This window comes from Puma concolor, chromosome D1 (genome assembly GCF_028749965.1).
Source record: "Puma concolor isolate L17-30 chromosome D1, mPumCon1.1.hap2, whole genome shotgun sequence".
In the NCBI taxonomy this organism is placed as follows: Eukaryota; Metazoa; Chordata; class Mammalia; order Carnivora; family Felidae; genus Puma; species Puma concolor.
Window position 1 is genome coordinate 13,013,100 of NC_141676.1, and position 13,361 is coordinate 13,026,460.

Genomic DNA, 13,361 nt, shown 5'->3' on the forward strand with positions numbered 1-13,361 from the left:
ATCTTATATGCTTAGATTTGTATAAACACCTCCACAGTCAGGATGCATAGCCATTCCATCAACACAAAGCTCTCCCTTGCTACCCCTTTATATGCACCCCGCCCCCCCCCACACACACACCAACTCTACCCTGGGTAACCATTTATCTCTTTGTCTCTATAATTTTGTCACTTTGAGAATATTATTTAAATGGAATCATACAGTACGTAACCTTTTGTAACACCTAATAAAAATCCCATCAAGGAAGCAGATAACTCTTGTAAGAACCCATTCCTTTTCCCATGCACTTTCTTAATATTCCATAATATGTTAGCTATAATATCAAAAGCAAAAACCAGCACAACGTGTGTCCACTAAAATATGTGTGCAATATTCACGGAAGCATTGTAATAATAGCCCCAAACTGGAAACAACCCCAAAGTCTATCAACAGGTGAATGGATAGATGAATTGTAGCTTATTCATACAAGCACTAGACAGCATTAAAAAAAAGAATAAAAGATAGACACAACATTGAGCTAAAGAAGCCGGGCACAAACCAGAAAATAATGTATAACTCCATTCACATGAAGTTCAAGAGTGGGCAACAGAAGTCAGAATAGGGCATCCCGGTGGCTCAGTTGGTTAAGCGTCCGACTCTTGGTTTCAGCTTGGGTCACACTGTCACGATTTGTGGGATCGTGCCCCATGTCTGTCTATGCTGACAGTGCAGAGCCTGCTTGGGATTCCCTCTCTCACTCTCTCTCTCTGCCCCTCCCTCCCTCTCTCTTTCAAGATAAATAAATAAAACATTTAAAAAAAAGAAGAAGTTGGAACAGTGGTTAACTTTGGGAGAGGGGTTATTGACTGGGAAGGAACATAAGATACTTTTTTTTTTTAAGAGAGAGAGAGCAAAAACGATAGTGAGAGAGACAGAGAGAGAGAGAGAGAGAGAGAGAGAGAGAGAGAGAGAACACATTTGGGAGAGGGGCAGAGGGAGAGAGAGAAAGAATCCCAGGCAGGTTCCATGCCCAGCCCAGAGCCCCACATGGGGCTCTTTCATGACCATACAATCATGACCTGAGCTGAAATTAGAAGTGGAATGCTTAATTGACTAAGCCACCCAGGTGCCCCCATAAGATAACTTTTGAAGGTGTTGGAAATATACCGTATTTTGATTTGAGTGGTGGTCTTAAGAATGACTATGTACGAGGTGCCTGAGTGGCTCAGTGGGTTGAGCAGCCGGCACTTGGTCTCGCCTCAGGTCACGATCTCACAGTTTGAGTTTGTGCCTGGCGCTGGGCTCTGTACTGACTCATAGAGCTTCCTTGGGATTCTCTCTCTCCCTCTCTCTGCCCCTGCCCTGCTCACATGCTCTCTCTCTCTCAAAATAAATAAACAAAATAAATTTTTAAAAAGTTAAAAAATCAAGTTTGTTTCATACATTTGTCATTTTACTGTATAAATGTTATACTTTAGTTTTATTAAAAAATTTTAAGTAAGAGCTACACCCAACATGGAGCTCGAATTCACCACGGGGTGGAGATGTAAGGAGTTGCATGCTCTACTAACTGAACCAGCCCAGAGCCCCTGTCATACCTTAATTTTAAAGTATGGGGGCACAGGGTTTGAGAAAGATGAGTCCTTACAGCAGAAAGGAGGGCCAGTGTTTAAAAATTTTGACTCTCCCGGGGAACCAGGGAAGCAAACAGTGACCAATCATATAGTGTCTAGCCCATCTTCTCCAACGGGCAGTGTATGCTTGCACCATTCATTTGCATCTTCTAAATTTCGTTTACTGGGAAATCCCTTGAAAAATCAAAGGATTGGGGTGGGTTTTTGTTGTGCCGGGGTGCAGATCTAGGAACACATGGAACCTGGAAAGATGCGTTCACAAGTACCTTCCTCCTCCCTCGTTCAAATACACTAGGTTAGCTCTGGTGGCAGCCAAAATTGCTCCTATTCACCTTCTCATGGCCCAGGGAGTCTAACAGAAGTTGCATAAAACAGACCGTACACATGTCTCATCTTTCTGTGAGCAGGAACCGTGCCTCGCTTCTCTGTGCAATCCCAGAGAAATCTTAGCACCTACGTGCAGCGGTATTCCCAGTGTCTCGGAGCGTTGGTTCTCAACTTTGGCTGCACAGAGAGCACTGGAGGATTTGAAACATTTATCGATGCCTACAGCCTATTCCCGGGAGTTCTGATTTAATTGGTATGAAGTGAGGCATGGGCTTCGGGGTCTTTTAAAGCGTTCCAGGTGACCTTAATGTGCAGCACAAACAGAACTGCTTTTGGGGGGCGGCTTTCCTTCCCCGCGCCTACTTTGCTGCCGTGGCGTCAACTCTCCGGGGGGTGCGGGCTCGGCCCCGCGACCCTTCCTCCGGAACAGTTAAATTCAGACCTCCCCGCGATCACCCAAGGGACTTGACAGCCAGGCTGCAGGCGCTCTGCACTCCGCCCAAGCCTCTATGGTGTTTTGGTGTCCTCTCTAGCATTTGCAAGGCGTCTTCGCCTCCAGCCGCGGCCGGCGGCTCCCTCTCTATGGTAGCGGATTTCCCAGCGCACCTCGTTGGTACTTCATTCCGGAAGCGGGTCCGACCAAAGAGGCGGGACTTCCCTCCCGGAAGTGACCCACGTGCTTCCGCCTTAGCCTACCTGGTTTTACGGTGAGTTCCTGGTATCTGCCGTAAGTTGGGGTCACTGCGGGCGTTGAGACCGGCTCCAGGCCGTGGTAAGTGAACTCTCGACTCAAGGTGACCCTGATAATGGCGCCGCCATTTCAGAGGTGCAGCCTCTGGACCGGGACCTGGGCGCCCTCGCTCCGCGTGTGATCGAATTCCCAGCGCCCTAGAGGTTCAGGCCCGCGGTTTAGTGTTTCTCTCCGGGCTCCCCATCTTCTCCTGGATAGAAGTGGCCACGAGGGACTGAGCGTCAGGGCTCCCGGGCTCGATTTCTAGGCCCTCCATTGATGCGCTGTGTGACCTTGGGCTAGGCAGTGTTCCTTTTCTGGGCCTCAGTTTCCCCATCTGTGAGATGGGGTGGTTAAACTCACTGAGGTCAGTGGCTCCTGCCCGCCCGGTGTCCTATGATTTCTCCACATCCCCCATCCCCTGGGATGGGAAACTGAACGGGAGGGGTGGACGCTGACGGTGATGTCTGCTCCCAGGTCGAGGAGGCCAGAAGGAGATCCCTTCCACGGTGCAGGGCTGAGATGGATCCGCTCAGGGCCCAGCAGCTGGCCGCAGAGCTGGAGGTGGAGATGATGGCTGATATGTACAACAGGTAAGAGCCAACCGCACGTTACCTTGTCTTCGAGAATGAGCCTAGGTCACCCTTTCTCAGAGTACCTTTCTGAGGGTACCCACCCCCACCTGCGACCCTCATGGTGGAGGGCTAATGCAAAGGCAGTATGGGGTCACTAGAATGAGATCGGGATGCTGATGGCGAGGAAGGAGCTGAGCAGGAAGGGCAGTTAAAGCTCTGATTAGGTTCCAGGAGCAGTTGAGCATCTGCCTTTTGACAAGCAGTACGTAGCCCACTTAGCAGTGGACGTTTCTTAAACTCGTACTCCACCTCAGGCACGTGCTGAGCATTTTACACACGTTAATCTTTTAAAAAAAATCTTCAAAATGACCCACTGGGCTAACTTTAGTTGTCCCATTGTACGGTGAAGACATGGAGGCTTCTGGAGGTTCAAGAACTTTCTCGGGGTTCACAGTTGGTGAATAGCAATGTCAGGACCAGTATATCAGTCTGACTCCAGACTAGTGGCCACAGCCATATGGCAAATTTGGGAACAAATTGACTCCCATCAATCACCGCTCTTCTGGTCTTGGGCAAATCACTTGGATTGTTGGACTGGTGGTTCTCCTGTAAAATGGAGATAATAATAGTACCTACCTCCTGGAGACATTGTTAATGTTAAACGAAGAAATGTATGACAAGCTCTAAGTATGGAGCCCAAAACGTAGAAGGCAATCCACACGTGTTTGCTGTTTTTATCGGCTTAAGCTTCCTGGTATTTTCTCTTGGTGGTTTATCTGGGAAGCTGTATGTTTGAATACTTTTCAAATATTTTAAATAATTTTAAGATGTAGGCTGTGAGGTCAGGGTCCATGGGTTCATAGCTAAGCTTTATGGGATCCTGAGGCTCTCCATGTTTTAATTTCCTTATCTGTAAAATGGGGATAGTGATAGCGCCTCTACCTCAGAGGATTATCGTGGGGACTGCATAACAGTCTGTGTCAAGCACTTAGTATGATGCCTGGAACCTAGCCAGTGCTCAACTAACGGTTCCTATATAATCAGTCATAAACGTGGGCTCAGATGACGTGAGGACTGTTAAGGACATTCTGAGATGGTTGAGATGCAAACTGAGGATTTAGATCGCCTTCTTGGGAGGTGAAATCAGTGTGACGGCAGGAATGATGGCAAGTTCCTGGTATGCCTCGGGATGCTGCCGACCTGACCTTGCCCTTGCTTCCCCCCAGAATGACCAGTGCCTGCCACCGGAAGTGCGTGCCTCCCCACTACAAGGAAGCAGAACTGTCCAAGGGCGAGTCTGTGTGCCTGGACCGCTGTGTCTCCAAGTACCTGGACATCCATGAGCGGATGGGCAAAAAGTTGACAGAGTTGTCTATGCAGGATGAAGAGGTGATAAAGAGGGTGCAGCAGAGCTCTGGGCCCGTGTGAGGCCCCAGCCGGTATACATCCCGAGGTGCGCCCTGTCTCTTCCCACTTGTCTAACAAAAGTGCCCCCATTGGGTGTCATCTGTGAAGACGGCCAGGCCGAGGCTCCTTGTGGAGAGGCTCCAGGAGCCCAGAGTATGATAGAGCTGTCTCCCAGTTGAAGAAGGGGTGTTTGTCCCCCTGGGATGTGACTGTGCATGTACGTGTATGTGTGTGTGTATATATACATATATATTAAAACGGATTTGTCGACACTTACCATATGCAGAGCAGTGTGGCCGGCACTTGGGGTAGAGGCAGCAGACACAGGCTCTACCAGCAGAGGGGGTCCAGCGTGGTGTTTGAAAGCACAGACTGGTCCGAAGGTTTAGGTTCCTGCCACAGGTCGGCCACTTGTCCTGTGACCCTGAACTTGTCCCTTCCCTGTGCTGTAGCTTCCTCATCTGTCAAATGGGGACAGTCGTAGGGCTGTTGGGAAGATTAAATGATGTACCACGTGCACAGCTTTTAGAATAATGACTAGGGCACAGGCAGTGCCCAGTAAGTATTAACCATATACATGTGTTGAAATAACAGCTTAAAATTTAAGTGGAGTCAGGCAGGCATTTTTCCAGATCTTAAGGAAATACTTAGAGGAGCGAGTGAACAGGAGATGGGATTTGAGAAGGAAGTAGCCAACCCCTTGGTTCCAAATGGCAATATCGAAACATGTGAAGGGCCCAGCCTCGGGTGTGACGTGAGTGATCAGGGAGGGGACTGAGTGAAACCCACTGCCATTCGCTGCTCGCCTGAATCAGAAACTGCACTCCTCACTCTTCACATGATGTCCGAGGTAGCTCTTTCCACCATCTTTTTGTGCTGCCATAATGGTGCACGTGAATGTCCTGGCCGACACCCTCGAGAGCATTAACAACGCTGAAAGAGGCAGGCACCAGGTTCTTACTAGGTCATGCTCCAGGGTCATCGTCCGGTTCCTCATTGTGATGAAGCATAGTCACGTTGGCAAAGTTGAAATCGTTGATGATCCCAGAGCTGGGAAAATTGCTTGTGAGCCTCACGGGCAGGTTAAACACGTGTGGAGTGATCGGCCCCAGATCTGAGATACAACTCAGAGATCCGGAAAAGTGGCAGAATAATCTGCTCCTGTCCCACCAGTTTGGTGTCGTTGCACTGACCGCCTCAGCCGGCGTCATGGGGACCATGAAGAAGCAAGACAAAAACACACGGAAGGGAAAATCCTGGGATTCTCTTTCTAGGGATGGAATACGTGCATGCAAATAAAATGTCTCGATGGTAACAAAACATCTGACCTAATCCACTCACCTGGGCTAAGGGGTCCTATAGGGGAGTGGGGGCCCAGAGAGGTGGTTGCTGGCCGGAGGTCTCATGAGAGGAGCGGTCACATGGAGGCCAGGACTGACTGCTACACTTTGCCGCCTCACTGAGGAGACCAGTGCCTCGACTTCCTGTCCTTCCTGTCCTGAGTGCCTCAGAGAACTGCAGCCTGCAGAACGTGTGGGTCACTCCAGGTGGGGTTTTGGTTGACACCAATGCCACTGGAAGGAGTGCCTTCACGGTAGAAGGTGTGTACCTGGGATGGAACCTCACCGGATCTCTAGGCATCGAGCAAAGGAAGCGATAGAAGCAGTGAGTTTGGGGCTTAAAAGGGCAGGCCGTCTGGGGTGAAATTTTCTAGCTGCGTGATCATGGGTGAGGCATTTACCTGCTGTGTGCCTCAATTATTCCCTCCATAAAATGCTAATGGTACCTACCTCACTGAGTGTTATGAAAATGAATCATGTTAATAACTAAAACACTTAGGAAAGTGTCTGCCTCTGTCACATTAAGGACTCCATGTTAGCTTTTTTGTTTGTCTGTTGCGGATAGACCCCGGGGAAACCTCAAAACCATGTCCCTTGACCTTAGTGGCGAACGGAAGGTGAAAGCTTCTCCCTAGGTACTGAAGTGCAAGCGTGGGCCAACAGGTGGCGCTGTCTGCCCGCATGATCAGCACTGCCGTAGACAATTCCACAAATGCCTATTAGCCTCTCCTGTGCTCGCCTTGTGCTAGGGAGAGGGGAGCCGGGAGGAAGATCTTGTGCTTGCCCTCAGGTTTAGCAAGGAACATCGCAAATTCCGATAGTGCATAGCGGGAACATCACAGAGGTGGTAGGAGTGGAGAGAAGAGGTTCCAGCTGGAGGGAATGGTACTTACAAAGGCTTTGCAGTGGCAGAAAGTGTGGAGCGTTCCAGAGACCGCTTCAGCAGGCCTGGGACGCTGAGTGTGAAGGGAGGTAGTGGTGAGAGATGAGACCGGGGGGGGGGGGGGGGGGGGCAGCGCTGTAAGAGCCTGAGAAGCTGTGTTAAGGACTTTGGATTTTCTCCTACTAAGGGCATAAGCAAACTGTTGAAAGATGTAAACCCTGGCAGTGAAAGTGACAGATTGGCATTTCAGAGGCTCTCTCCAGCTGCCAGCTGGGTGGGAAATGCAAGATGATGGTAGATAATGGATTAAGGGGAGAGGTGCCAGGGAGCCAGTAAGGATAGCTCGTGAGTGGCAGTGGTGTATTAATAAGTCTACTGTTTCAGTTAATCCTTATAACAACTCAGAAGCAGGTACAGTTCTCACTTTATTGCTTTTCTTTTTTAGAATGTTTTTGAGAGAGAGAGCATAAGCAGGAGAGGGGCAGAGAGAGAGAGAGAGAGAGAGAAAATCAGAAGTAGGCTCCAGGCTCTGAGCTGTTAGCACAGAGCCCGAGGCGGGGCTTGAACCCATGAGCTATGAGAGCATGACCTGAGCTGAAGTCTCAACGCTCAACTGACTGAGCCACCCAGGTGCCCCCAGTTATTCTCACTTTCTAGATGAAGAAGTTGAAGTCTGAAGAGTTAGTAACTTGCTGAAGGTCATAAGCAAGTGACAGAGCCAGGATCCCAGCTTATTCAGATAACAGAGCCCACTTTTAACCACCCCTCTAGGATTGGGGTGGTGAGGGGACACTCCTTAAAGAGATACAGGTCAGCAATTTCTAATTTCATTCAACAATATTGACTGTTGCTGTAACATGCAAAGAGCTATAGAAAGGGTCCAAAGTGAATTTGCTTGGACCCTGCCCTCGTGAATGGTGGGATGGGGGCAAGAGGGTGGGGACAGGAGAGAGGTAACAAACATACAAAGGGGGGGGGGGATGGGTTAGGCTCTTTCTGCCATAGAGAAAAGTCAGGAACTCCTAATCCTCATGTATTTTTGCTAGATTATCACAGTTTTACAATCAGGAAACGTCTCATGAAAGTCTGGGCTTTGCCTTCTTTTGAAAGTTTAGAAGCTCTCACAAGTCAGCCTGCATCCATGCTTGGTGGCAATCTGCTGGAAGATGGGCAGCAAAATTCCCACTAATTTCTTCCCTTTTCATCATCTGCTTGACCCATAGGCGTTGGTCTGTGCCTTCTGGGTTTTCAGATGAGCCGGCTGCTAAAACACGGAAATGTCCTGAATAGGCAGGCAGGCCGATGGTCTTGCCTTTGCTACTCACTCCTGGTACAGTCTGCTTCCCTTGAGTGTGCACCAGACCTACATACTTGCTTCTAACAAACAGAGCACAGCACAGGTGACAGGATGCCATTTCAGAGGTCAAGGTACAAAAGATTGTAGTGGCCTTCTTATTCTCTCTCTCTCTCCTCTTACTGTGGTGAGGCAAGCTTCATCTCGTAACTGCCTCCGTGGAGACCCATGTGGTAAGGAACAGAGGGCACCCTCCGGCTGGAGAGGAACTGAATCCTGCTGACAACCACACGAGTGAGCTCAGAAGCAGACGTTCCTCCAGTCGAGCTTTCAGATGACCACAGCCCTGGCTGATCCTTCACAGCTTTGTGAGAGACTCTGAAGCAGAGGACCCCTCTAAGCTGCACCCTGACTCCTGACCTGGAGAAACCAAGATACTAAATGTTTTAAGCCATTAAGTTTTGGGGTAGTTTGTTATGTAGCAATAGCTAACCAATACATGTACAGTTCTCACAACTATTACAATTTGTCTGAGACTATGGTCTTTCTACACCTATACCTGGCATGGGCCAGGCAACATTCCAGGCATTTGGGACACATCAGTGAACCAAACAGATAAAGATCCTTGCCCTCTTGGAACCTGTATCCAAGTGGGGATGGCTTTGCATAGTAGAAGTCTGGGTTGGCAGTGCTGTTTTGAAGGAGAGAGTCTTCAGCTCCTGGGGACAGTTCTTTTTTTCTTTTTTTATGTTTATGTTTTGATAGAGCCAAGGAGGGGCAGAGAGAGAGGGGGAGAGAATCCCAAGCAGGCTTCACACTGTCAATGCAGAGCCCAATGTAGGGCATGATCTCTCAAGCCCTGAGCTCATGACCTGAGCTGAAATCAAGAGTTGGACACTTAACCGACTGAGCCACATAAGCACCCCTCCCAGGGGAAGGTTCTTAACTTCTTTCAGGTTTTGGACCCCCATGAAACTCCAACACAAGCCATTATTCTTTAGAAAAATGTACATGCACATAGAATTTTGCATACAATTTTAGGGATCATCATAAAAATTTTTGTGGGCTGACCTGAAGGGAGTGTTGTGACGAGTACTGTTTTAACTGCTGGGGCAAAGAGAAAGACAAAAAATTTAACGGGAAGGTGTGGTAAAACCAGTTGCTTTTGCAGTTGTGAGAAGTGTGAGGCTGTGGGCCTATGTAGAGGAATGTGCCCCCAAGTCTGGGTGCTCAGAGAAGGCTGTCTCCCAGAACATGGTGGGTAAGTGAGATCTGAAGGATGAGTAGGAAATTGCCAGGCAGGGAGCGTGTACGCAGTGGGTTCCGTGCTAAGTGGCAGGAGGGTAGTGGTGAGGAAGGTGGGCACGGATCCCTGCCCTCTGGCACATACAGTCCATCAGACAAAACAGACACAACTTGATGAGTTTCATCAAAAGGAAGCTCAGTTATCACATAGATCACATAGCAAGGGAATTTATCGTTGGAATCACGCAAAGGGTGCCATCCCCAAGGAAGTGACCATGAAATCATAATCTGAAGAATTAGATAGCCAGAGCAGGGGAATGTTCCAGGCCCAGGAGGAACTGGAGGTGGGAGAACATGGGGGTACTCGTGGGCATGAAGAGGTCACCATGGTGAAAGCATAAGAAGAGAGAGGCCAGAGGGAGGTTGGGGCCCAGATGGACTTGAGGGTGTTGATGGGAGTTTGTGTATTTGTCCAGGGGTCATGGGAAACTTGGCAAGGGGAAAGGTCTGATCAAATGTGTGTGTGTGTGTGTGTGTGTGTGTGTGTGTGTGTGTGTGTGTTTATGTTTATTTACTTTTGATGGGGTGGGGGGGGCGGGGGGGGGATAAAGAGACAGAGACACAGAATCCAAAGGAGGTTCCAGGCTCCGGAGCTGTCAGCACAGAGCCCAACGCGGGACTTGAACTCAGGAGCCGTGAGTTCCTGACACAAAGTTGGACACTTAACTGACTGAGCCACCCAGTGCTCCCAAATCTGCATTTCCAGTAGATCGTTCTGATTGGATGGTGGGGTCACCTGCACAGGTGGACTCAGAAAGGCCAGGTTGAGAGGGGCGCCTGGCTGGCTCAGTCGGTGGGGCCTGCAACTCTCCATCTGGGTGCTGTGAGTTTGAGCCCCACCTTGGGTGTAGAGATTACTTAAAATCTTAAAGAAGAGAGAGAAAGAAAGCCCAGGTTGAAAGGGCTGCTGGTGGCAGCTGCTGATGACCTGGGCTTTGGGATGGCAGTGGATGGAGACCAGAGGTCTTTAGAGGTAGGACCCACAGGCTCTCTAGACGGGTTGGATGCGGAAGGTGAGGCTGGGAGCAAAGTCGGGTAACTCCAGTTCTGTGGCTTAAGCAACCAGGTGGAGGGTAGCGCTTTTACCCACACAGGCAGCAACGGAGCAGGAGCAGGTTAGGGAAGAGGAAGGTCATTTATGGTCATTATCGAGCACTTATTATTTTAAAGATTTTATTTTTTAAGTAATCTCTACACCCAATGGGGCTCGAACTTAAAATCTCAAGATCAAGAGTCACATCCTCCACCAACTGAGCCAGCCAGGTGCCCTTTTTATTTTAAGATTAAAAAAATTTTGTTTCCATTTTTTTTTTTTTAACGTTCATTCATTTTTGAGAGACAGAGAGCACGAGTGGGGGAGGAGCAGAGAGAGAGGGAGACACAGAATCCGAAGCAGGCTCCAGGCTCCGGGCTGTCAACACAGAGCCCGATGCGGGGCTCGAACTCACGAACCGCGAGCTCATGACTTGAACCGAAGTCGGACGCTTAACCGACTGAGCCACCCAGGCGCCTCCCAAAAGTTTTTAAAGTAATCTTAAAAATAAGTTATTTTAAAGCGTAACATTCGGTGGAGCCCAGTACACTGACAAAGTTGTACAACCGTCTCTACTATCTGATTGCACATTTTCATTGCCCCAAGAAGACTCATACTCGTTAGTAATCACTTCCCACCTTTCTCTCCCCCAGCTCCTGGCAACCACATGAATCTACTTCTGTCTCAGCGGTTCTGCCTAATCTGGGCATTTCATATAAGTGCAGTCATACAGTATGTGGCCTTCTGTGTCTGGCTTCTCTCACCCAGCATGCTTACAAGGTTCTTCCCTGTGGTAGCAGCACCAACTGGTACTTCATTCCTTGTGACCGAATACGACCACATTGCATATTAGTATACACACATTTTGTTTTATCCATCAATTGACGGACCACTGAGTTGTTTGCACTTTCTGGCGATCCTGAATGATGCTGTTATGAACATTTGTGTCCAGATTTCTGTGTCTGTGGATGTTCTCGGTTCTCTCGGGTATATTCCTAAAAGTGGAGTTGCTGGTCACGTGGTAACTCCATGTTAATGATGCCAGAAGCTGCCAAACTGTTTTTCCAAAGCAGCTGCACCATTTTATTTACATTCCTCGTGCAAAAGTTTATAATAACTACTTATTAGAAGAAATCATGTCTTACATACTGAACTGGATACTGTCATTTCCAGCACTTACCGGACTAGGAGAGGGGGGCTCAGGAGCGTGCGTGCCTTGGGCAAAATTGCTCAGCTCGTCTGCTGCAAAGCCAGGATCAGGACCCCAGCCTGTGTGCCTCCGAAGCTGGTACTCTGGTCCGCTCAGCTGTGAAGCAGGCTGCAGCTGGCAGCCAGCAGGAGAGCCCATGTGACATGGGTAGTGTCAGAGAAACGGAGTCTAGGAAGGGATTCCTTTTGGGGGACAGGAAGGGGGCTGATAAATCCTATCAATTCTGATATGGAAGTGTGTCTTAGATCTGTTCCCTTCTATTTAAAAAAAAAAAAAATCTAAACTATTAGAGTCGCTTTAAGACCTCTCAACTGTTCTAGGTTCTCTCTCCTTTCCAGTATATCCTCCATTCATTAGGCACACAAACTCGACCACATCTAATCGCCATCCTTAAAGAAAAGAAAAGAAGACAAGAAAATGCAATCCCGGAGTTCCTGTCGCCCATCTCACGACACTGAAAGTCCTTGGCCTCACAGAGGTCATTCCAGACTGACCCCAGCTTACTTTTTCAGCTTCATTTCCCACCCACCCCCCTTTCGTTTATCCAGCACATTTAACCAGGGGCTCGTTTACCTGCCGGGTGCTGGCATAGGTGGCAGGCACATACCTACCACGTGGCACCTGCCCTCGAGAAATTTATAGCTTGTGGGGGGAGGAGGCAGACAGCTACACCAATGAGTCTAGGTCAGTGTGAGGGCTTCAGCGGAGGTTAAACTAGTGTTTTGGGGGAATACATGGGCCCCCCGCGCCCCCCCCCCCCCGGCTGAGCAGACCAGACGGCTCCCAGAAAAGGGTAAAACGTGAGGTGAGTTGTGAAGGATGAGTACGTTGGAAATGAAGAAGGGAATCTGTCATGCCCACAAGAAGGAGAAGCAGGTGCAAAGGCAAGGAGGTATGAAACCAGCTGGCCTCACACTTCCCTCCACAGGTGCTTGCTGAGTGCCTCTTAGGTGCAGGTGCTGTTCTAGGTGCTGGGGATACAGCAGTGAGCACAGCCGGCCAGACCCTCCCCCTCCCGGAGCTGAGAGTCCACGAGGGGAAAACATGGACCGGTGTCAGGGATCAAGAAGGGCAAGCTTTAAAGTCGTGGGGGCCCATGGACCCCTAACGCCCACGGAAGGGGTCCATAAAGCCCTGAAATTTGAATGTGTGTATGTGTTCCTGGTCACACATGCATTTTCACAGGGAGTGCGCTCAAAACATTGCATATTGCATTCTCAAAGGGATCTGTGACTGTCTCAGGTTAGAACCCTTATTCTAGGCTAAGCTAAGGTGTTTGACCTTGATCGGGAAGTTCTGCGAGTCACTAATGAGCTTTAAAAGGTGAAACCATCAGAGCCTGACACCCCACTCCTGCCAGAGAGAACTCCTTGTGCCCTTTTCACTGCTAAGCCTTTGCTCTTGCTGTTGCTTCTGGCCTAGAGGGATGGAAAGGGCCACTCTTAAAAGCCGGAAGATCTGACTTCACATCTTGCCTCCACCTACCTTGTTCCAGCCGCCAGCCTTCTCCCAACCCCTGTGGGGTTGAAATGAGACCATGATGTTTTGAGGGTTTAATGGTTTTTGTTTGGAAAGCGCCCAGAGTTTAGTAGCCACTCAGCAAATGTGAGTTCCCTCTCTTGGCTTGGTGGCTTGGCCATTAAG

At 49.2% G+C, this 13,361-nt stretch overlaps 1 protein-coding gene and 1 pseudogene across 2 annotated transcripts; both read left to right on the forward strand.

Annotated features, from left to right (window-relative positions):
• Positions 1-2,550: 2,550 nt before the first annotated feature.
• Positions 2,551-4,928, forward strand: TIMM10 (translocase of inner mitochondrial membrane 10). 2 transcript variants are annotated; one of them, XM_086677368.1, is made up of 3 exons: positions 2,551-2,647; positions 3,148-3,263; positions 4,472-4,928. In XM_086677368.1, the coding sequence occupies exons 2-3, from the start codon at positions 3,193-3,195 to the stop codon at positions 4,671-4,673; spliced, it is 273 nt and encodes a 90-aa protein (XP_086533494.1). In that variant the 5' UTR covers positions 2,551-2,647; positions 3,148-3,192; the 3' UTR covers positions 4,674-4,928. The 2 variants fall into 2 exon arrangements, with proteins under 2 accessions (XP_086533494.1, XP_086533493.1); XM_086677367.1 differs by having other exon boundaries at positions 2,569-2,716.
• Positions 4,929-5,072: 144 nt separating this feature from the next.
• Positions 5,073-5,972, forward strand: LOC147576463 (small ribosomal subunit protein uS8 pseudogene; annotated as a pseudogene).
• Positions 5,973-13,361: the final 7,389 nt, after the last annotated feature.